Source organism: Martes martes, assembly GCF_963455335.1.
Source record: "Martes martes genome assembly, chromosome: 9".
Classification (NCBI taxonomy): Eukaryota; Metazoa; Chordata; class Mammalia; order Carnivora; family Mustelidae; genus Martes; species Martes martes.
The window spans coordinates 128,240,899-128,265,209 of NC_137896.1; the positions used below are offsets into that span (position 1 = coordinate 128,240,899).

General features: G+C 40.5%; 1 protein-coding gene across 1 annotated transcript in view; it reads left to right on the plus strand.

Moving 5' to 3' along the window:
• NBAS (NBAS subunit of NRZ tethering complex) overlaps window positions 1–24,311 on the plus strand; it is a 319,994-nt gene that overhangs the window by 166,388 nt on the left and 129,295 nt on the right. Inside the window, exons 33-35 of the mRNA XM_080813961.1 lie at window positions 5,519–5,632; window positions 7,971–8,128; window positions 8,891–8,980. Coding sequence (XP_080670087.1) covers window positions 5,519–5,632; window positions 7,971–8,128; window positions 8,891–8,980 — 362 coding nt within the window. The remainder of the gene's footprint in view (window positions 1–5,518; window positions 5,633–7,970; window positions 8,129–8,890; window positions 8,981–24,311) is intronic.

Genomic DNA, 24,311 nt, shown 5'->3' on the forward strand with positions numbered 1-24,311 from the left:
TTTCTGCAAAGATCAGCGTGTTAGAGGAATGTGTCCCCATACCGAGCTGCTGGTCCCTCTGTCCTTTAAACGAGGACAGGCTGATTCAGGGTACTAGGAGGTGGTTGTGAGGTCAGGAGTAGAAGTTGGGATTAATATTTGTAATCAGAAAGCTTAAATATAGGGGCACCTGGGGGGCTTAGTGGGTTAAAGCCTCTGCCTTCAGCTCAGGGCATAATCCCGGGGTCCTGGGATGGAGCACCGTGTCGGGCTCTCTGCTCAGCAGGGAGCCTGCTTCCTCCTTTCTCTCTCTCTGCCTGCCTCTCTGCCTATGTGTGATCTCTTTCTGTCAAATAAATAAATAAAATCTTCAAAAAAAAAAAAAAGAAAACTTAAATATAGACAAGTCAGCCCTACCACTCACCTTCAGTGTCCAAATTTGGTGTGATATTTTTGAGTTTGTACAATTTCTTAGAAGAACTTGTGCATTTACTATTTGGTGGGGTTTGCACATAGGTGATCGTGCTTCATCATCTATTAAATGGTAAGGATGAGGGTATTTTTCTCATCTTAGAAGGGGAATTGAGGATCAGAGAAGTCTTGCTCGGCAGGGTTAAATAGCAGACCCCGGCTCCCAAAGAAAGTCTGACTCTGCCTTTCATGCTTCTATAACCGCACTGTTCTGCCGAGCAGAGTCTCTTAATCATTTTCTTTTGTATTTTTGACTTACAGTTATCTCTACATGAACAGTTGCTGACCAAGGGTGCCTGGGTGGCTCAGTCGGTTAATCATCTGCCTTCGGCTTAAGTCATGACCTCAGGGTCCTGGGATTGAACCCTGCGTTGGGCTTCCTGCTCAGTGGGGAGTCTGCTTCTCCCTCTGCCCACCCCGCTTGTGCTTCTCTCTCTCTCTGTCTCAAATAAATAAAACTTAAAAAAAAAAAAATAAAGAGAAACAACAAACAGTTGTTGGGCAAATATTTTATAAGCTGTGGTTTGAAGTTGGGCTCATCCAAACCATATATTGTAGACTTAAAAGTAAACATTGGATTTCTGTTTATATTCTGAACTTTAAAGATACATATATTTAGTGTAATAGGGGACATATACTTATTAATTTTTAAAATCTTAATATAGAGGACTCATTCTGAAGGTCTGTAGTTGTAGTCGATTTTCCTGAGTCACTTGTCCGAAAGCAGAGCATCAGCACCTTTACCCGTGGGTCTTTTGGCAGCTTTGGAACCCGTCACCCATCGTGAGGCATCTTGGATGGCAGAGGAGAGGTTGGATTTGGTCAGAAGGCTGCTTCAGTCCTGACTGCCCCATACACTTGCAAAGTGACTTTAGCTCCAGTTTCGGTCTCGGGAAAATAGGAATGATACTCCCTGGCTTCACCCTCCATGTTTCCAAGGACCCCTGAGTGAGTCAATGCTAGAAGAGCATCTTGTAAACTTTGAAGCAGTCTGATCATCACGGAAGACTTTCATAAGGAAATTTCTCAGAAACTAAGGAAACAGCTCAGGGATGCTGTCAGCATTTTTTATGTGCCTACAAAGACCAATTTCCATTTTTATCCTCTGCCGTGTTGACATGGAAACAGGAATGTCTGTGATCTTGGTAAATTGTAGGAATTTTTAATGGGTTAACAACCTTTCAGTCCCCTTCTCTGCTCTTTTTACATATTGGCTCTTTCATGATGTACAGCGGCCTCTCGGTAGCTACATTTTACTGATGAAGAAATGGAAGCAGAGACAAGCGAGGTAGTATCACTGTGCTGAGTAGTTGGGCTATAAGGGTCTGGTATACCCAGCTTCTGTCCTCTGGGAATTCAGAATCTTTGAGGGCTGAGAAAGCAGATAATTACGCTGTAGCTCAGGATGGGGTGTGTGCTTGGCTTCTGCATACAGATTTCATAGAGCTTGGAAGAAAGGCAATGCTAGTATTTTGCTAGCGAGGAGGGTAATTAAGAAGGGGATCCCAATGCTCGTGACACTTATCTGAGGCTTGTAGGGCATTCTGATGATCTACTGCTGCTTTATAAACCACTCCCAAGATTTCGTGACTTTAAAACAAAATCATTTCATTTTTATCTCTCTCAGTTCTTGGAGGTTGACTGGGCTCAGCCAGGCAATTCAGGATCTTTTATGAAATTGTACCCAGGTTGTGTCTAGGGATGGATCAGCTCATCTCAAAGTTGCTTTATCCATGACTGGCACCTGATCTGGGAATACTAAAATAGCTGGGGATACAATAGCCAGGGCTGAATCTCTTCTTTGTATGGCTTCTCCTTGTGGTCTTTCCATATGGTGGCTGCAGAGTACCACGATTCTTACATGGTGACTGACGGCTCCTAGAGTCCATGTTCTGAGAGAAACCATCAAAAGCTTCTTGGGGTTTTCCGATCTAGCTTTGGAATTTGGGCAGTTTCATTGCCATCATGTCTTATTCATGACACAATCATATGGGCCCTTTCAAGTTTAAGGGAAGTATGCATGGGCTCTACCTGAAGATTTGACTGGGCCTGGATGATCTGCTTCTGAGCTGGCTTACTTATTGGGTGGTTGGAGGAGACTCAGTGTCTTTTCCTGGCTGTTGGGAAGAGGCATCAGTTCCTTGCCACATGGACCTCTCCACAGGGTTTCTTAACTGTTCTGTCAACCTGACACCTAATTGCGCCTCAAGCAGTTGAGCCATGAGAGAGTGAGGAGGAAGCTGTAATGTCCTATATGTTCTAGTCTTGGAAGTCACACATCATCATGTCCACCTTATTCTCTTAGAAGTAAATCACTAATCAGCCCCCATCAAGGGGAGGGGCAATGAGCGCCATCTTTAGAAAGGAGTGGCAGAGAATTTATGGACGTAGCTTAAATTATATTTCATATACTCAAAGCCTTGTTATGCCACCATTAATCTTCTGTTTTTCAAACTAAATATCTGAATCATTTTCTCGAATAGATGTCTTGTCAGGCCATACTCTTGACCGTTAAGAATTCATTTTGCTTTGTTTCGTTTGTAATATTTTCCTAGATCATTTTATAGACTATATTTTTGTTACGTTTTCCCATTTACTCACCTGTTCAGTTTGGAACTTTCTAGAATTAAAAGCAGTTCAATATTTGAACTTTGGAGATCGGGGTGACTAACCCATCTTCCTATAAAAGTTTATATTAACAACAGCCGTAATCCTCATTTTATGCTTTTATACTTACCTAAGTTTCATATAAAAGTTTATATTAATGGGAGCACCTGGGTGGCTCAGTGGGTTAAGCCTCTGCCTTCGGCTCAGGTCATGATCTCAGGGTCCTGGGATCGAGCCCCGCATTGGGCTCTCTGTTCAGCGGGCAGCCTGCTTCTCCCTCTCTCTCTGCCTGCCTCTCTGCCTACTTGTGATTTCTCTCTGTCAAATAAATAAATAAAATCTAAAAAAAAAAGTTTATATTAATGACAATAATCTTGTTTTATGCTTTTATACTTACCTGTTACTTCTTACTATGTCCCTTATAGCAGAGTTATGACACTTGTTTAGAATGTGAGGAAATAGGAATAAATAATTTATTGAAGATTTCATAGTTAAGAATTTTCTCACTTTGAATCTTTTATTCTTTTTTTTTTTAAGATTTTATTTATTTATTTGACAGAGAGAGATCACAAGTAGGCAGAGAGGTAGGCAGAGAGAGAGGCGAAAGCCGGCTCCTTGCTGAGCAGAGAGCCTGATGCGGGGCTCGATCCCAGGACCCTGAGACCATGACCTGAGCTGAAGGCAGAGGCTTAACCCACTGAGCCACCCAGGCACCCTGAATCTTTTATTCTTTGTTTCCTCCTTTTTTTTTTTTTCCTTTTTTTTTGGTTGTTGGATGGTGGTAATCAGTGGACCCGTTACTTAGAGTTAGCTGATTAGGAGATTTAATTATATCTGCAAAAATACCTTTGCAACCTAGTCAAGTTGTATCATGAAAAAAAGAATCGCCCCTGGCCCTTTTCATTTTTGATTTAGATATTCTGAATAAATGAAAACATTTCAAGAGTATTATCTAGGAAATAGGTTTTATATTAAGTGTGGTATGTGCATTTATTATTGAGAAACCTTTTACATATTCCATTTCCAGTGTTACAGAACATGGGTTTGTTATTCTAATAATAGTATTATGAATCATAGTGTTTTTTCATTTTTTAAAAAATCTTTTTCGATTAGTTGAGGCCAATATGTGGATTTTATTTAAACCTATGCAGTACAGGTTGGAGATTAATGGTGACATATTTTTAAACTGATTTCAGACCTTTCTGTGATACATTTTTTCTTCCAAACCACACTGTAGCCAAAAAATGCAGGGGCCATTGGGTATTTTCTTTCTTTCTTCTTCTTCTTTTTTTTTTTTAATATTGAAAATAATTTTAAGGTTTCTTTACCTCATTAAAATATAAAACATGTTTTCCTTTTTTTTTTTTTTAGTCTCAAGTATACACATTGTGTTTATGTTGTAACTTTGAATTATTTGTCTTATAGTTGAAAATCACATTCTGGATAGAATCTCTACTCGTTTCACTGAGGATATATTTTTTTGAGCCCCAGTTATGTGTGTGACTTGATGCCAGCTACCGAAAGTTTAACAAGGATGGAATCCCTGTCTTCAGAGACCTTAAATTCTGATAGAAGATGTAGATTTTTAAGATGATAATCTCAATAAATTGGTATTCACAGAATGAAAAGTAAAGGAACATGTAAGAGGGACACCTAAACCACATGTTTCTTGTGAAGAAATCTTATGTAGAGATGTCAGAGAAGGACATAACATCTAAGCTGACGTCCAAGAGTCTTGAGAAAATTAAGATATTTGTATTAACGTAAACTGAATTTTGCTATGTGTTCTTAGAGCCTAGATGGTTACGAGGATAAATAAAAGGTAGTACCGTTAGAGAAACTATAAAATTCTCTCCAGTTTACTGTGTAAGTCTCCCCACCTTGTTATTGTCATTTATTAATTATAATTAGAAACAGAACATTCAAAGGGCATAATATAAAAGAGGAAATAACAAAAACTTTCAAGTTCTTTTTTTTTTTTTTTTTAAAGATTATTTATTTTTTTATTTGACAGAGAGAAATCACAAGTAGGCAGAGAGGCAGGCAGATAGAAAGGGAGAAGCAGGCTCCCTGCTGAGCAGAGAGCCCGATGCGGGGCTCGATTCCAGGACCCTGGGATCATGACCTGAGCCGAAGGCAGAGGCTTAACCCACTGAGCCACCCAGGTGCCCCAAACTTTCAAGTTCTTGTTGGGAGGAAAACTTTTCTCTACGCACTTAGGTTGGAATGGTTGGTCTGGGGCTGATACTAGTCATTGATCTCTTAGGAGACTGAAAGCTAATTCCAGGATTAATAAATAGATTGGAAGGTCAAAGTTGCTGTGACATTTGTCCTATAATCTTTTAAAAAATCAGTCTAAGCTCTACCATTTATTTTTTAATTAATTAGAAACACAATGTTAATGAGCTCTTTTATCAATTGATGCTGCCACGATCTTTAAGTGATTTGCATGTATTTACAGGTGAAGACCCAGAGGAAAGGCGTGGACAGGTTCTGATCCTTCTAGTAGAGCAAGCACTTCGTTTCCATGACTACAAAGCAGCCAGTGTGCATTGTCAGGAGCTGATGGCCACAGGTGAAATAGACAAATTACTTAACACTTGGCTCAGGTCCTTTTTACATGATGAATAATGGAAAAGCTTTCTTCTGAAATCAATTGGCCTGATTGGGAAGCCAGCTACATTTTCTTCAAAAGACATGAGAAACATTTTATGAGCCCTGATCAGTATGTATACCATGTGCTTATATATTAATATAAGTACTTTAATGGGCTTGGAGTTACATTTTAGCTGAGATTTTGGTTGCTTTCTGTTGCCTAATAAAAATATGCTCATAATTTTAAGAACGCTTTTATGTAAAATATTTTAATGCCTTTTCATGTATTTGTCATATAAAAGAAAATTTAAACATTTTGAAGTATCTATAATTCATGAGTAGTTAATATCTCTAGTCTTTGTTTTTAAAGGGATAGCATAGGGCTTTTCAAACTGATGTTGAGAAAATAGGAAGTAGTATGCGATCCTAAAATTTTCTATATGGAAATTCAAAGTCTGGTCTCTGGAAGATCAGATTTTTTGGTGGCATAATCTCACTATGAAAGAAGGTATTCCCCAGTGGTGTTGGAAGTGATGTTGCCTTATCATAGACTGTCTACTAAATGATCTGCTTTCTGTGGCTGTGTCTGAGTATATGAAAGCCCAAGCAATCTTTTTACCTACTGTCTGTGCACTTTCATGGCGAGTGGTTAAAAATGTCGTGCTTCACCTCATGATAACTCATGGAGCTGTGCGTTTAGGAGCATTGCGCTTTTTATATGTGTACTGTTAAAGAAAAATACTATTCTGACATTTCTTAAGAACGGTAAGGAAGACTTTATTTAGGACTTTTGCAGTAGATGTTAAAAGTATTTCAGTAGGTGTGAGAGGTCAGACTTAACTCCAAATACAGAAAAGACAGCTGGGGACTTAAAGCCAAGGAGCATAGGGAGGGGTCAGTGGATGTAAAACTCCATGAGACATCAAGTTCAGTGGGATTCTTGCTGATCTGACTTAACAAGATTCTTGCTGAAGGCAGGCCTGGATGATCAAATTCAAGGATGAGAGAGGAGGAATTTGATCAGACATCAATAGTCATCAGTTATCAAGGGTGGGAGATTCTCTCTAAATGGGCCTTGTAAGATTATCGCCAGTGCTGGACAATGCAGGCTCTGTCAGTGTGGGCCAAGGTGTGGGCCTAGTTGTGAAGAGGTTTCAAAGGAGCCTGACCGATGTTTGGTCAAGGAGAGAATCTTTGTCAATACATTTTGTGAAAATGTTTAAAACTCTGGGGGGAAAACTCAGTGCTTTATAACCTCAGCATTAGAAAATCAGTTTCATAAAAGAGCTACATTCTGTAATACTATGTTAATAGTAACTAGTTAGTATTAATATTAGCTAATTAATATTAGCTAATTATAATTATTTAATATTAACTAATAAGCCAGTATTACTATTAACCAATATTGGACTTGTAACATTAAATTCAGAGTAATGATGGTGTTTTTGAGAAAACAGTGTACTGCTTTAAAATTATTTAGAGAGTTTTGTAAGAATTTTATTCCCATCAGTGTAATACCCAGATTTTTACTTAATATATTTAGAGAAATTATTCTGGACCAACGCCTTTGAACTTAGAAAAAACAAACCTTTCAAAGTAGAACTTGATACTTAAAAAAAACAAACAAAACTCTTTCAAACTAGAACTCCTTCAACTACAAATAAAAACATATTTTATGAATCTAGAGTATAAATGTGTAGGACAAAGATCTCTGCTGGGAGCCAGGGCTGACTGTATGCTTTGCTCTGTCCTTGGATCTCTCTCTTCTGTAAAGTGAATGATTCTATGTGGCTGCCTATAGTAATTTTCCTTTTCTCACTTCGTAGTTTACAGAGTGCTTTTAAATAGAAATGTTATTTAATCCTTCAACAACTGAAGGAGGAAAGCATTGTTATTGTCCCTTTGTAGTAGTAGAAGAAGTGTGACACGTGGAACTCTCTCCAGCTCACACAAGTGCTAAGTAGCAGTGTTGGGCCATACGCTCCGGTCTTCCGAAGTCAGATATCCAGCTTTTTACTCAGCGTCAAAGCTAAGTCGATTATTTATAGTCATTGCTAGGTATTCTAAAATGAAGCAGAGTTTATCAGAAAAACATGTCTGGGATATTGCTGAACTTTCTGGATAACAAACAAGTCTAATATTTCTTTCCTATTTTAGTTCCTTATGTATTTCTGGTTATGAAAATGTTACATATCACTAATGACCACAATTGTGCTTTGGTGACACAAGACCTAAGCAGATAGCCATTGGATTTCTCCTCTCAGCTTGGAGACTTTTCTTGTGGAAATCAGTTTTTTTTTTGCTTGCCAATTTTGCAGGTTATTCTAAGAGTTGGGATGTTTGTAGCCAGTTAGGACAATCCGAAAGTTACCAGGACTTGGCCACTCGTCAGGAGCTCATGGCTTTTGCTTTGACACATTGCCCTCCAAGCAGCATTGAACCTCTTTTGGCAGCTAGCAGCTCTCTCCAGAGAGAGGTAAGCACTCCCAGTAAAGTAAATCTCTAACTGTATGAAATGTATTTTGCTGGGTGTGTGGATCTGAGATTTGTGATCATTTTTTAAAATAGTAGAATTTTAATTTATGGAAGAAAAATAGCTTGTCACTTATGTGAAAAGGGATTTGAAGATATTACGATATTAAATAGTGGTTTTGGCTTATTATAGTAAGGAAGAAAGGGTCCAAGGCAAGTATGAGAAAAACAGGAAGTAATATTAAGAAGTAAATTATTGAATGCAAAGGGGGAAGTTAATGTTGAGAATAAAACATAAGAAATGGTCATGTAAAATGTATTTGAAATCATAGGAGTTAAAACTAGTGGTGACAGCATTCTTTAGAGGCCTTTTGGAAATGGCAGGGGAAAGAGTGTTGGTTGGGGAGATGCTGAATTTCCCAAAATTCACAGGATAGATCTGCCTGAGGATGAGTTAATGCTCGTTGCAAAAATACAGGACGAGATCAATACAGGATATAAGCCTATAGGAAGAGCTTCTGGAATTCTCATTTTCGTGTCCTTGTCATTCCGTACGTTGTATAGCAGCTTTCCACCTCTGGTTCCCAGTTCTGAAACTGGGAAGGTACTCAGAAAGTCCTGAAGTAAGCCTGTTCCCCAAAACTGTTCATTATGAAATAGCAGATTTTTCCTCAAAAGAGTCATTTTTAAATTTCCAGTCTACATTGTGAAATGCCGTGAATTTAAAAACACAATTCCTTCATAGTAGGTCACGTTCTCTTTCCAGATTCTTTGTCAAAAAGTGAATTTCCAGATCCATCCAGAAGGCGGGGAGAGCATCAGTGTCTCACCAGTAACTGGTAGAGTGCAGCAGGAGGTGAGTTCGTGTGCGTGGGGGAGGAGATTGAAGCCGGCCGGGGAGTGGAGTGAGCTGGGCATCGCCTGGCCCTGCGGATGGGGTGGAGAGACCATTTTTCTTCCAAACTTTTTTTGTGTGTTTTGCCAAATGCAACATTCATACATTTAAAAAAAAGTACACAAAAGTGTTCAACTCAATAAATTAGCACAAAGACAGTATCCATGAAGCCACCAGAGAAATAGTGTATGAGCAGCCTTCCGCACGTCCCCACACACCGTCTCCCATTTTCATTTCTGGCCCTTCCTTCTCCTTCCAGAGATCACCGCTGTCCTGACACCAGGTCTTTGTGGCCTTTGTTCTTGTTTTAAGGAATTTTAATGCCCCTTCACACCTCTCCCCATGTGGAGGTTTAACTTCACCTGTTTCTGTACGGATCAGAAGTAGCCGCCCCCGTATCCTTCGGGAGACTCGTCCACACTCTTACACATTTATCCTTGTTGCAGTGCAGGACTGCCCTGTGCGCATCTCCCAGTGCGTTCCAGTGAGGACTGGCGTCGGGGTCTGTTCAGTTTCGTCGTCAGCTGCGTCATCACGTGCTGCACGTCGCTGTTGAGCGGGTCGTGCCTTGTCTCCGGCGTCTGCTTCCCCACCCTGGAGGTGGATGTTAGCACACGTCCGTAGTTGCAGCCTCGCTCAGGAACCGCAAATGATTTTCCAGAGCGGTTTTACCCATTGCGTTTTCAACAACAGCACTGGGGATTGCCGTTTATTCCGAGCACTTCGGCATTGTTAGTTTTTTAAAAAATTTTACCTGTTCTCTTAAGTATTTGGTGATGCTTATTTATGATCCTGATTTGCATTTTTCCCATTGCTAACGAGGTGGAATTAGCTCAGGAGAGATCCTCTTTTTTGAGGTACCTGTTCCATTCTCTTGCCCATTTTCTACAGGATTTTTCTCCTTTTCCCTCACCTCGTTGACATTCTCACAAATAATAGTCTGTCTGAACCACCGAAGTATGGACCTGCCTCAGGATAGTTCATCCTGGGAGACAAAGGAGGGTGTACACACCCCCTGACACCTTTTGGTCATTGTTGGCTCTGTGACATTTCCCTCTCCATGACTATTTCTAACAACATAAAATTAGCATGTTCTTTTTTAGGTTAAAGAAAGTAGCCCAGTTTTTAATATTCTAATAAGGTCAATTAAGAGATGATAACCCTCTTTATAGATTGGTTTTCCACAGGATTCCTTGAAATGGTTAGCTTTGCTTTCAAAATGTGAAATGTCATTCATCATGGAAGATGTCTATTGTGATGAGTGAGCTGCGCCTATCTTTTTTTTTTTCTTTTAAATTGGCTGTATCCATTTTCCCCAACTGATCTGTGGTTGTGTACTACATAGTTACTTCTGGAAATCTGACACAAAGCTTCAGCTGTGGAATCAGTTGATGGAGTGACTTAGTTTTTGCGCAGAGCGGACTACGCCATAATTCTTTCTTTTATATTAAAATTCACTTTGACAAACGTATTGAATATACCCCTGTAACCCTCGTTCAGTGCTTAGTGATCTGAGGATCTCAGAGTCGTTTATAATGGGACTTTTCTGTCTAGAAGGAATTTTCTCCTGTTCTTCTGTGATGATGACTTTGGGGTAGCACCGACCAGTAGGTTTTCCCACAGTGAGGGAGACCTTCTGTCTCCCCACTGTTCAGCATCACAGCCACTAGTCACATGTGCTGTTGAGTACTGGAAATATGGCTAGGGCACCTCAAGAATCAATTTTTAAACTTAATCTTAATTAAGTGAAATGGACATAGCCACGTGAGGCTCCTGGCTACCATCTGGCTACCGCAGTTGCAGAAGATCAGACACGGAATGGAGCCTTGCCTCCTGCCATCAGCTGCAGACTGTGGACTGTGTTGTTGCATTCCCTCTGGAGGGAAGCCCTAGCGTTTTTCTAGGGGCCTGGGGTGTTGTGGACATGTTTTGTCTTTGGCATGTCGTGACTTGTAGTCATACTGATTACTCTTGGTTTGTTCGTTTGTTTTCTTCACTGGATAGGAAAGCACATTAAGTTCTCCGATGTTTTCTCTGTGGGATCCAAAGCAGCTCTTATATTGGCCAGCAGTCCCGAAATGTTTGATCTATTTGGAGGAAGGAAGTTGGCCAGTTTTACTACCTTTCAAGATCCAATTGAAGACCCATTTTCAATGGCACCTTCTTTATCCCAAGTTTTGTGTCTTTTGAGCCTTTTGTCCCTCTCCACTGGTTCAGCCACATCTCTGATCCTTCTGTCTGTCTCTTTTTAGCCTCATCTTCTTTCATGCCTCCCAAACATGCTCTGGGATCCGGTCCTACGGAATTCACCACCATTCTCTGGCTCCGTCACACCTTTGGTGTCATTTAATGCAAGTTTTCTTTCTCCCTCTGCTGCCCTTCTTGCCTTGTGCTCTGGTTGTCTTTCTTACCCCCTGATCCTGTCTGAAGTATCATTTCTTTTGGAAAATTTTCCTTGAGTCCTCTAATTATTCATCCTTCTTTATCTCCCACATACTCTCACGTCATTGTGTCAGCTCTTGTGTGGTAACTGGAAGTATGCTGTTTATGTCTGTACTCTCTGTAGAGAGTGGTTGTTACATAGTGAACACCTAGGAAATGTTTGTTAATGCTCACTTGGAAGCTTCACTGCATGAAGATTAGTCTGTGGTAAAAATTAATTAGAAAATAGATTTTATAATAAAAATAAAAGGGATTTCCCAATTAATTCACATATCTGTGCTGTGGTAGCTAATGAGATCCTATTACGTTTTGGCCCTTGTAAAGGTTGTATCATTTCTCTCTTCAGCTTAGAATTGCAAAGTATTTCTGCTGAGTTCAGCTCTGTAAGATTATTCTGAATCCCCATCCTTCTTTATAAAATCCAGCAAAAGCCTTTGTGACTTTTGGGTTTCCTGTTTTCTCCTTCTACAATGAATTAGAAAGTGTCAGCCTGGCCCTTTAATGGCTTCTGTGGAATGGGACATGCTGTGTCACTGCAAGTAGATGTGTATTTGTCCATTAGTCTCTTTATTAAATGACAGAGACCACCAGTCGGCTTTAACGTGTTCTACTTAGCAAGGAAAAAGAAAGAATTCTTCCAAAGTATTCTTTTTTTTCCCTTCTCGTTCTCCTTTTTTTTTTTTTTTTTTTTGGTAGCTCCTTAAAAGCTTTTTTGTCTTTGTTTGTCCTTTTTCAGCAAGTTGTAAGAAATCTTGATCTCCTGAAATGCAAATTCAAACCCTCAATGAACATATAACAGCTTTGATTCTTAAAGCACATTTTGGAATATTATAGCTACTATTATTAGATTAAAATGCAGTGCTTAGCTGTAAGATGCTGCGTGTTACACATTAACAGTAGATATAATAACCACATTAAATTATAACCATTAATGAGAGCTGATGATATGTGTAACCTGCTTAATGCTCAAAACTTTCATTACTCAGTTGTGAAAATACTAATTTTTATTTATATATCCAGGCAAAGTAAAGGTGTAATTGCTCCACAGTAGCATTTGCATTAGTTCAAGTAGAGCCTACAAGTTTGAAGATATTGGCTATTGTCCGCGTGAACAAGATATTACTTTATAAATAGAACAGAATGCATATTTTGTGAATAACTACCAAAATTACAGTTTCCCAGTTTCTTATTAATGTTGGTTATTATGTTTTTTAGATGTAGCAATATTCCACCATTTAGAGTGTATTAACGTTTGTTTAGCTAGTATTTGTTATATCACTTAGCCAATGGTGTTTTCCCCCAGATAAATCTAATTAGATTTGGAAATGGATTATGTATAAGGTTCCCATTAAAAAATCATTTTCACTGTGGGAAAACTTGTTATGAACACTTTAAGTGGCTATATAGATTTATACAACTGGACTAATTAATGCTTAGAACTGGGGCATGGGCTAAGCATAGTGATTTTGAATTTATAAAAGGATTGTTTAGAAATATCAAGAAGTGAGCAAAATGGCAGTTGTCCTTCAGTATCAGAGACAACCTTTTCTTTTTCCATTCACCAGTTGATGGACATTTGGGTTGTTCCTACTTTTAGGCTATTGTGAATAATGTTGCTTTGAACATTGGTGCACACGTCTCTGTTGGGAAATGTGCTTTGATTTCTTGTGTACGTAGGTAGGCGTGGAACTGCTGATTGCATGTATATGTGTGTTTAACCCTTGAAGAAATGGCCAAATTGTTTCCCAAAGGGGCTGCACCATTTTCCATTCCCACCAGGAGGAGTTAAGATTCCTGGTGCACCTGGGTGGCTCAGTGGGTTAAAGCCTCTGCCTTCGGCTCAGGTCATGATCCCGGGGTCCTGGGATCGAGCCCCACGTCGGGCCTCTGCTTGGCAGGGAACCTGCTTCCCTTCTCTCTCTCTGCCTGCCCCTCTGCTTACTTGTGATCTCTGCTGTCAAGTGAATAAATAAAAAATCTTAAAAAAAAAAAAATAATCCTGTGTCTCCACATTCTCACGAACACTTATTACCTGGCTTTTTCTTGAAAGCTATTCTCGGGGATGTATATGATATCCCATTATCATTCTGGCATGCTTTTCCCAAATAACTAATGATAAAGAACATCTTTTTATATGTTGCTGCTTATGGAGCTGTAAGAGTTTTGTTGTGGTGTTTTGTTTTTTAAATTCTGGATATAAGTCCTTTCTCAAGTATATGATTTGAAAATATTTTTCTCTCCGTGTATGACTTGATTTTTTAAAATTTTCTTAATGGTAGCTTTAGAAATACAAAACCTTTTAATGTTGCTGAGGTCCAGCTTATCGATATTCTTTTATTGCTTCTGCTTTTGGTATTGTAGCTAAGTAATTGGTGCCTAACTCAAGGTTACAGAAATTCATCCCTGTGCTTTTTTCTAAGAGTTTTATAGTTTTAGCTCTTACATTTATTGGAAAGTAAGTAAAAATAAACCACTTTTTGTGTGAAATAACCATAAGTTTGAGGAATATCTGTATTTAAAAAGATGAATTTAGAATTTCTTACCATACATAAAAATTAGTTCAATGGGATGGTTTTTGTTTTGTTTTGCTTTGTTTTGTTTTATGTTTTATGATAGTTTGTTCCTTCTTGAAGGATATTAAGTCTCATGTTTGGTATGCACAAAGACAAATTAATATTTTGAAGTTTTAAAGGAAACCATTTCATCTGGAATGGATTTTTGTTACAATTATCACGTTACCGTCTCTTTTCACTTGGTGTTTTGGAATTTTGGTTTTCAAGCTCATTGTGGAGACGTCCTATTCAGTTTACTTTTTAGCTCCCTAGACCCTGTCTAAGGATTCTGTAGTTTTGTGGTTTTCCTTAATCCAAACCCTTGGTGCTTCAGTCTAGAACCATGTCCTATAGTAGCTTTTGACATGGGACTCCCTTGTGTAATGTTGAGGATCTGTGAGAAATAAAAGCATGCGGCCAGTGAAGGGTTTGGGCCCTGCCTTAGTTCTCTGTCTCTCTAGACTTACAGTTTTACATAAATACATAGTCCCAGGCAGTGAGTCTGAGCTTCTTCTTCTTTTTTTTTTTTTAAAGATTTTATTCATTTATCTGACAGACAGAGACCACAAGTAGGCAGAGAGGCAGGCAGAGAGAGAGAGGAAGGGAAGCAGGCTCCCTGCTGAGCAGAGAGCCCGACACGGGGCTCGATCCTAGGACCCCAGGACCATGACCTGAGCCGAAGGCAGAGGCTTTAACCCACTGAGCCACCCAGGTGCCCCTGAGTCTGAGCTTCTTACCGGGGATCCTTTCAATTCACAATTCTCTAGAAAGAAGCGTCTGGCAACCACTGCCAGCATTGGAATTCTGAGCCCCCAGATGTTGAATTCCATTGAACTTGAGTGCCTTTCCACTCTTTTCATCAATTATCCTCAGTATTTTGGAGCAGAGTGAGCACTCTGAAACATGAGTTCATTTCTCCATCTTAACTGGAATTTATAATTTTTTTTTAAATTGCAAAAATTAATATAGGCTCTTATTTTAGGAATCCCTTTAAGAGGAGACATGGTTCAGATAATTGACATTATTTGGTGTATTTTATTCCTAACAGTAAAAAAAAAAATGAAATGTGAAATATCTGTGATAAAATATTAACATTTGTTAACTTTTGATAAGTACATGGGAATTTGTAGTAACTTTGGTTTTTCTACTTTTTAAAAAATGTGAAATAATTTAATCATAAATAAATTAATATGAAATTCTTTCTTCGTTCTTTCTACCTATACCATGAATCTCACTGCTTAGAGGTAAAACGTATTTAAGTTTATTAAAAAAAAGTTCCAGACTTTTTTTTTGAGTATAAAGAGATGTGTGGCTATTGTCTGTCTCCTGAAGAATTATTATTTTGTTTTATAAACTAAAATGGAATCATACTGCATATAATAACTTGAAGCTAATTTTTTTCCTGTAATCTTATTTGTCGTGGATATACGCTTTTCTCATTATATACAGACCATTTCTGTAAGGGTGGGTTAGTGTTCATTTGATGCACAATGATTTATTTATCTTTTACTTTGTTTTTGAACATTTAGATTGTGTTTGATTTTCCTCTATTTTAGACTGAGCTGCACTGAGCCTTTTATGTACACATTTTGCATAGTTATACTAGCATTGCTCTGGGATAGAGTGGTAGAAATGGACTCCAGAGGTAGAGAATTTCCTGTTTTCTTGTGGCGTGCCCTCCTTAAGTTTGTGTAAGTGCTGATTCTGCTTTCTCCACTGTCGTGATGCCAGCACATCACTGGGAACGGACTAGGTCTTCATTAAATTTTTTTTTTTTTGGGGGGGGGATAATGTTGCCCAAGGAATATTTTCTTTTCTTTTTTTTTTTTTTTAAGATTTTATTTATTTATTTGACAGGTAGAGATCACAAGTAGGCAGAGAGGCAGGCAGAGAGAGAGGGGGGAAGCAGGCTCCCTGCTGAGCAGAGAGCCCGATGTGGCGCTTGATCCCAGGACCCTGAGATCATGACCTGAGCCAAAGGCAAGGCTTAACCCACTGAGCCACCCAGGAATTCCCCCAAGGAATGTTTTCTATGGGAGCCTGAGTTTATGGTAATCTGTGATGTCCGCGTGCTGGATGATAACACGGCACCAGCACGATTCAGAACACTCGGGCATGTCAGTCAGTCAGTCAGTACTGGTCACAGGTGACCAGAGGAGGACGTGCACTGCCCATTGGCGTGCTCGTGGCATTATGTGTTTCCTTGGTCGCTAGCTTGGTGGTCAGGAGTGTGCAACCTGTCATTCTGATTGGCTCAGAGAATCTTATGTCACAGATTTCCGCTCCTCACAAAGGCTTAGGGTAGCTGCCTCCTTTCACGCCTCCGTTGGTATTCCCGGCTTTGTTCTTTCAACCCGCCCTTTCCTCATAGGGCTCATGCATTTCTAACATATTTGTTTTGTTTTGTTTAAGTTTCTTTGACTCTTTTCATAACAAAGAAATTATGGTTTTTACTTTTTAATTAGTCTTGCCATTTAAATCCACTTGAAAAGATAACTTTCTATAAATAATATTTTTAGTTTCAGTGAATTCTGGGGGATTCGACAGTTTCCTTTCCTTTTTTTTTTTTTTTTTAAGATTTTATTTATTTATTTGACAGAGAGAGAGAGAGAGAGAGAACAGGCAAGGGGAGCAGCAGGCAGAGGGAGAAAGAGAAGCAGGCTCCCGGCTGAACAAGGAGCCCGATGCGGGACTTGATCCCAGGACTCTGGAATCATGACCTGAGCCGAAGGCAGCTGCCTAACTAATTGAGCCACCCAGGCATCCCCCTTTTCTTTTAAGAGGAGGCCTGGGGACAGGATCACTTGGTCCTGCAGGGGCTCATGTGCACTCTTCTGGGGGACTTTCCTCTGCTTTTGTTTTACACTAGCAGCGGCCTCATCTTTTTCTCCTGTTACCTTCTACCTACTCACCACAAGTCTCTTTCTCCTCCCTGTTTTATCACAACAGCTTGTGTTTGCATCACCAGTGACCTCTTGTCGCTAAATTCATGGGTCACATCTGCCTTTATCTTATTTGACCTGCCAGTGACCTTGGATACACACTTGTTTCAGGGACAACCTGTTGTCTTCGTTATGCCTCCTTGTCCACTTAGTCTCATCGTGTTTGCTGGTCCTTCCTCATTTCCCCAGCTTAAGTGGTGGATACCCCGGGTCTCAGTCTTTCAGTCTCTTCCCTGCTATGCTCACTCCTGAATGATTGCACCCATTATCATCACTCTAAATATCAACTTGGTGCAGATGAGTCCCTGCTTACAGCTCGAGCCCTGGTCTTCTGAGTTCCGGGCTTGTACGTGCGGCTGCCAGCCCCGCATCTGTACTTCCCTTTCTTGCGACGGACTTCCTTCTCCGCGTGTTCAACGTGAGCCTCTGACTTTCACATCCCACACGCCCCCGGCCAACATGGTGCTCCTTCCGGGCTGTGTCCTGTGTCAGAACATGGCGGCTCCATCTTTCTAGTTGCTTAGGTCATAACCCTTGTTGTCGCCCTCAGTCCCTCTCTGTCCTACATAACGCAGGTGGTCTGTCAAGAAATCCTGTCGGCTCCACTTTCCCAGTGCACTTGGAATTGGACCATATTTTACTCTTACCACGGCTACCGCCCTGGTCTAAATTCTCCCGGTGTCTCACCTAGAGTTCGACGGTGGTGTTCTGTTTGTCCGCCTGCTCGAGTTCTTTTCCCTGCTACGGTCTGGACTCAACGAGGCAGCCTGAGTGATTCTTCAAAAATACATCAGATCGTGCCACATTCCTCAGAGTACAAATAAGTTTTTATGATTTCCGTCCTACAGGGACACCCGCGATCTGTCTTCCCTACTAGCGGTTTGACTTGATCTCTTCTCTCCTGCCCCCTGCCCTCTTTCCCCCAAATTTGGCTTTGCCCAGCATACTCCGGTCGTGACCTTCTTGCCGTTCTTGAAACGTTCCCGTCAAGTTCTCCCTCTGGGTCCTTGTACTTGCTGTGTTCCCCCTGTCGTGTTCTTCACCCCCATATCCAGGTGACTTGTCCTCGCTTCTTCCGGGTCTCTGCTCGCATGTCTCCGGTCTCCTCAGGGAGAGCTTCTCTGACTTCTGCATACACACTTCCACGCACTGGATTTTTCTTCCTAGCTCTTCCCCTATCATTGATCCGATAGACTTCTCTGGCGTGCTTTCTATTTATTTTTTGTTTACCTCTTCTTGGAATGTAAGGGGAGATCTTTGTGACAGGAGCAATGTTTTGTTCACTTCTATTTTCAGCATCTAGAACAGTGTCTGTTCTTGTTATACTTAATGTCAAAAATATTTGTTGAATATGTGAATAAAATAAATGAAGAAGTTTAAGATGTAGATATGATGGGTTGGGGTAAATTCCGTTATTATAAGGAGAGGAATATTTGAATGGGGTCCAGTTTGATAAGTTCTCAGTTCATTGGTGAAATAAAGCAAATTTCCTATTTGCCTTTCTTTCCTAATGTACCGTGAGTTCTTTGAGAGCAGGGACAGTGTCTTAATCATCATGGTAACTCTGTGCCTAGCACTGGGTCTTAAACATAATAGGCATGCCAGAAGTATGTGTTCAGTAAATTTATTTTGTGGATGCATTTAGAACTGCAAATCATTTATCAAAAGTGATTTCAAAATTGGGTATGGTAAAAGAAAATAAAAAATATGCTTCATATGCCTCTGTTTTTCCTAACTACATGCCTCTTAGTCTTGGTCCAAGAATGCTAGGAGATTCAAGAAGGTTTGATTCTCAAAGCCTCTGACATCATGTGTCAAACTTGGTGTGTGTGTGTGTGTGTGTGTGTCTGCTTGTGACTTTGTTCATGTGTGTGTACACGTGCGCATTTTTTCTGGAGAAAGGACTTACAGCTTTCATCAGAATTGTATAGGGGATTCATGACTTGCAAAGGTGAAAACATCTAAATTGTAACCTGGCCTGTTAATTTAGCAGATGAACTAAAGCAGAGTCAGACTTTATAGTGAGTGATTTATTTTGTGGGGATTTTTCTCCTGCTTCTTCTGACAGATCCTTCTAAAAGTAGCAGCACTGGTAATAAAGATTGCATTTTTAATATTTTGAGTTCAGGGTGAAATTTACTGTGTTAGGTACAGGGAAGAGCTTTGGATCATCTAAAGATCTGTTGGAGGAGAGGGGATAGTGGATGAGTTCAGTTTGAGAGCTCTTTCTAATCTTTACCTTTAGCTTTGTATGTACCACCAACTCAGTTTATGGTGGGCAAACAGATTTCTCATTAAATTAACACATGTGTTACCAGACACCAGAAAAAGCAACTCCAAGATGGATTATTCATTACAGTAATGGTTCAGCAAGGATCATTTCTGTAAGCCAAGCTTGGCATGGGGAGCTACTCTTGTTCTTATGAACCTGAGCAGTAGTGGGGTCTATTGGAGAATCTGAAAGATACTATTAATGCTTAGTAAGTTAACCTTTGAGCTATGTAACACACTTGACATTAATGAGATTTCATGTTAAATTTTATGCTGGGAGTTGTTGATTTGGTTTGGGGGATTAATCTATTTCTGCTGTTACACATTCTAAATTAATTAGCAGTGTGCAGCTATGAATATAAAAAGTGCCAGTAGTAATCATTTGAGGAGTAAATTTTGCCTAACCTCTCTTTTCTTTCCCCATTACATGTAGTTGAAAGAAAACTATTTTCCTCATTAATTATTCTAGTTACAGTAAAATCTTGGTAGACTCTCCTCAAGTTTGATGCTTCTTCTGTGGTCCAAATGAGCCTTTGATTTTACTTTATCTTTTATAATTCTCATTAGGGGACTCGCTTACAATCCTTTTATCTTACACATTTTTGAGCATGTGAATTTCATTTATCTTGTGAAACAAACTTTTAAGTTTTATATATCTGAAATTTCCTGTCTTGAGTTAGCCTATCCATATGAACTAGAAGTGAAGTTTAGGTTCATTTTATGAAATGGAATAATTGTTGTATAGTCTGTATTTTTTGATATTTTTCAACTGACTTGATTTTCCTCTGAGTGAAGTGGCATTGTGTTTAAGTGCCATATTTCTTACCTTGTCTGTATTTTTAGTTCTATACTTGATTAGTTGATGACATTCAAATCCTTCAGTATACCCTCTTGATTAAGAAGATGAACAAGATTTGAAAATGTGGCATGAAATCTTATTTGAATAACATTTAGCTACTATAGGTGAAATGTATTAGGCTGTAGAAAATGTTGAGTGCTAGAGATCAGACCCAAAAGAGGACATAATTCCATTCATATAAAGTATAAAAATAGACAAAACTAATTTATGCTGCTAGAAGTGCGAATAGCATTTATCTCGGCCATGGGAGTGGCTGAAAATGACCACAGTAGCATCCTCTGGGATGGATGCTGGGACAGTGGTCTGTTACTAAGTGCTGATATGTTATGGTTTACCAAACTGAACACATTTTTTTTTTTAAAGATTTTATTTATTTACCAGAGAGAGAGAGAGTACACACAAGCAGGCAGAGAGGCAGGCAGAGGCAGCGAGAGAAGCAGGCTCCCTGCTGAGCAAGGAACCCGAAGCGGGACTCGATCCCAGGACCCTGGGATCATGACCCGAGCCGAAGGCAGCGGCTTAACCAATTGAGCCACCCAGGCGTCCCGTGAACACATTTTTTTTAAAATATATCTTATCCTTGAAAGGTCGCTAAGCCTGGATTAAAGACAGGAAGGGAGAATGTTTACTGGCAGTATTGTCTTTGTATCATGGAACTATGAATAAGTACTATCTTTTTTTCTCCTAATCTTTGGAATTTTTCAGGCCATCTTTAATGAGATTTTAGTTTTATAAGACAGAAGAATAAATGACCTTCTTAAATGTGTGCCTGTGTGTGTGTGTGTGTGTGTGTGTATAATATGTCAGAACCCTATGAAGAACAAATGGACCACACATTTTGATAGCCAGACCTGGTCAAGAAGAGACACCCCTAGGCCAGTTGCCTGTGGGCAGCATATTCCACTTACTGGATCTACGGTTTACTTTTCCATCATACGGCGTCCTCTTACCCAGTCTGCAGTGTTACTGTAAAACTGAGGAATGACCCTAGGAAGCCCCTTCTTGGTACCTGACACACAATATGCATTTAGTAAATGATAGCCATTATGTTTCTTAGATATTGTAACCAGGACTTCTGTTAGACATTGCTCTTGGGAGAAAAGGTGTCTAGATCTTTCTTAGTCCCCTCTGTGGACCTGGTCCTCTGTTCATTCTTCCTCAGTAACTTGTGTTCCTTCTTTTACCCCCACCACACCCCTGCATCTAACCTTGCTCAGTGGACCATGAATGTTTGCTTATGTTCCCGACTTTACTTCTGTTCTTGTCTTCTTTCTCTCAGGTCTTCACTAAGACCCCCCTGGTGACCATGGACTTTATTTCTTAGAAAGTTGGATTTCTCTGCTTATCTGATTTACCTCAGGCCCTTTTCCCTTTGAGAAGGATTAGAAATAAAAACACTTACACTTAATGTATTCATTCAGGTAGGCAAATACCCCATGGTGACCTCACATGTTCATGGCATTACGATCATAATTCAGTCCCTGATGAGTTGAAACTTGGACTAACACACCAGCCTCCTAACTGGATTCTAGTGCCGGACGTAATATTTTTAAAACACAAATCCGATTATGTGACTTCTTTGTTGCGAGCCCTTCGGTGGCTTCCCACCTGTCAGGGCGACAGCAGAGGTGCTCTGGGCTGCTCAGCGGGGCTTTTGCTCCAGTCCCCTGTCCTTCCTTCCATCCTGGTGTTCTGCCCCTTGCCCTCGTGTGCCAGCGTCCGCACCTTCTCTGACTCACTCAGGATTCCTCCGGGTGGCCGTGTTGTTTCATTTCATGCTCTTGCGTTTACGTAAGGCTGCCCGAAACGCTCGCTGCCATTCCTCCTTTGGAGGCCCCGTCGTCTTTCCTGCTGGGATATTACCCTCTCGGTGCAGTCCTCTGCGATCGTGCCTCCAGGCAGGGGAGGAATGGCCTCTCTTCGTGTTCCCATAGTGCTTCACGTGCGCCTCTGCTGGAGAAGGCGATATTCCCCTGCAGTGACCGGTCTGCCTCTCTGCCTCCCTCCCTAGTTTCAGAGCAACTTGGGAGCACAGATGGTGTCTCACTTATTCTTATCACCTCAGTGCCTGGTATCATGCATGACACTGAATTAAGAGTCATTCAGCAACTGCTGAGTAAGTGAATGAATCCTCATTTGTTTCTGGGTTTTTAAGTAATTCAAAAATATAGCCAATAAATTGAGATGCTTACTATATATTTTATATATATTCATATATGTATATATGTATACACACACACACACACATACACAGACAGAGCTGTATCTATGTGTCTGTATCTGTATAAAAAGAGAGAGTGTATACTTCAGATTCCTTCTGAGCTTTATTTCTGGCCAAGAACTATTTTTGGCAGTGTTATTCACAGAGGGACGCATGGAGCTGTTTCCATTCTGTGCACAGTTATTAGGGGGAGAACTCAGAAGCCGGGGGATGCCGAGTGTTCATGATCTCCAGACCCTTCAGTAGCGCGGAAAGGAGAGCTCAGGCCGGACTTGGTGGTCACGTGCACAATGACCAGTGAGCTGGTTGTCCGGCGGAGGCAGGCCCCCCTCCGTAAATGCAGGATGGGAACTGGGGTAACGTTGCTGCCGTGTGCCGTCAGACGCACGTTGGCTAGGGTTGTGGCCTTCTTAGACAAAAGGGGCCTCTGGCGTGCAGGAGCTGGAATCAGCTTGTTTTTCTTCTGTTGACTTAAGTCCGATTTGATGAACCAGCTGTCTCTGGTACCAGAGCGGAGAATAAATCAGCCTCCTCTGCTATCTCCTCTCACAGTGAAGAAATTAAGGAAAGAAAAGAATCGTAGTAATGCTACCATGAAAACTCTTTGTGTTTTTTGGTGTTCCCTTCCAGTTTTGATGCCCAGGACACAGATGAAGCACTTTGTGCAGTCCTGGCCCATGGCGGGCTGTTGTCATTATCTGTCCTTTCAGAAGCATTAGATAATGAGCCAAACCCCAAACAGTTGTTTTTAGCATGGTTGCCCTTATCAATATACGAGCAACTTAACATGATTCTTTCCTTATTAACATCCATATTTTTTATGTTGTTTTCATAATCAAATTATAATGATTGCATTGGGTGTGTAGTTTATACTTTTCCCAATGGCCAAAAAGCCCATAGGCATCATGATTTTTTAAAACTTTTTTTTTTTCATTGAGATATATTTGACATAAAACGTTGTGTTAGCTTAAGATATACAGCTTATTGAGTTGATACTTTTTTTAAAAAAATATTTTATTTATTTGACAGACAGAGATCACAAGTAGGCAGAAAAGCAGGCAGAGAGGCAGGCAGAGAGGCAGGCGGGGGCGGGGGCGGGGGAAGGGGGAAGCAGGCTCCCTGCGGAGCAGAGAGCCTGATGTGGGGCTCGATCCCAGGGCCCTGGGATCATGACCTGAGCCGAAGGCAGAGGCTTTAACCCACTGAGCCACCCAGGCGCCCCCCCCCTTTTTTTTTTTTAAAGAAGGCTCCACATCCCCTGGGGAGCCTACGGGGCTTGAACTCATGACCTTGAGATCAAGAGTGGGACACTCAACTGCCTGAGCCACCCAGAGGCCCCTGATTTGATATATTTATATTGCAGTATGGTTGCCATTGTAGCTTAGCTAACACCATTACTATGTCACATAATTATCATTTCTTCTGTTGGGACACATTTTTTTCCTCGTGTTAAAAGCACAGTTTAGAAAATCTTAGGATAAACAAACTGGACAAACTATAAGCATTGGTTAGTATAGCTTAAATTCATTTCCTTTTGCAAGTAAGAGTACAGTTCACAATAGTTTCCTAGAAGTTAAGTATCCTAACATGATGACATTTGTTTTCTATTGCTGCTGTAACATATTATTACAAATTTAGGCACTTAAACAGTCCAAATTGATTATCTTTTAATTCCCATGGGATAAAAATCTGGCAGCCTTGGATGGGTCTCTCCTTAGTCACACATGGGCAAAATCATGGTGCCAACAGGGCTGTGCTCTTTTCAGGAGCCTCTAAAGGAGGATCTGTTTCCATGCTCATTCATGTTATTGACAGAGTTCAATTTCTTGTGGTTATAGGACTGAGGTCCCTGTTGCCTTGCTGGCTGACGCCTGAGGGCTGTTCTCAGCTTCTAGATGCCACTCACATCCCTTGGCTTGTGGCCCCTTCCTCCATCTTCAAAGCTGGCAGTGACGGGTTGAGTCCTCTCGTGCCCAGGTTTCTCTTACCTCTGCCCCATGGCATG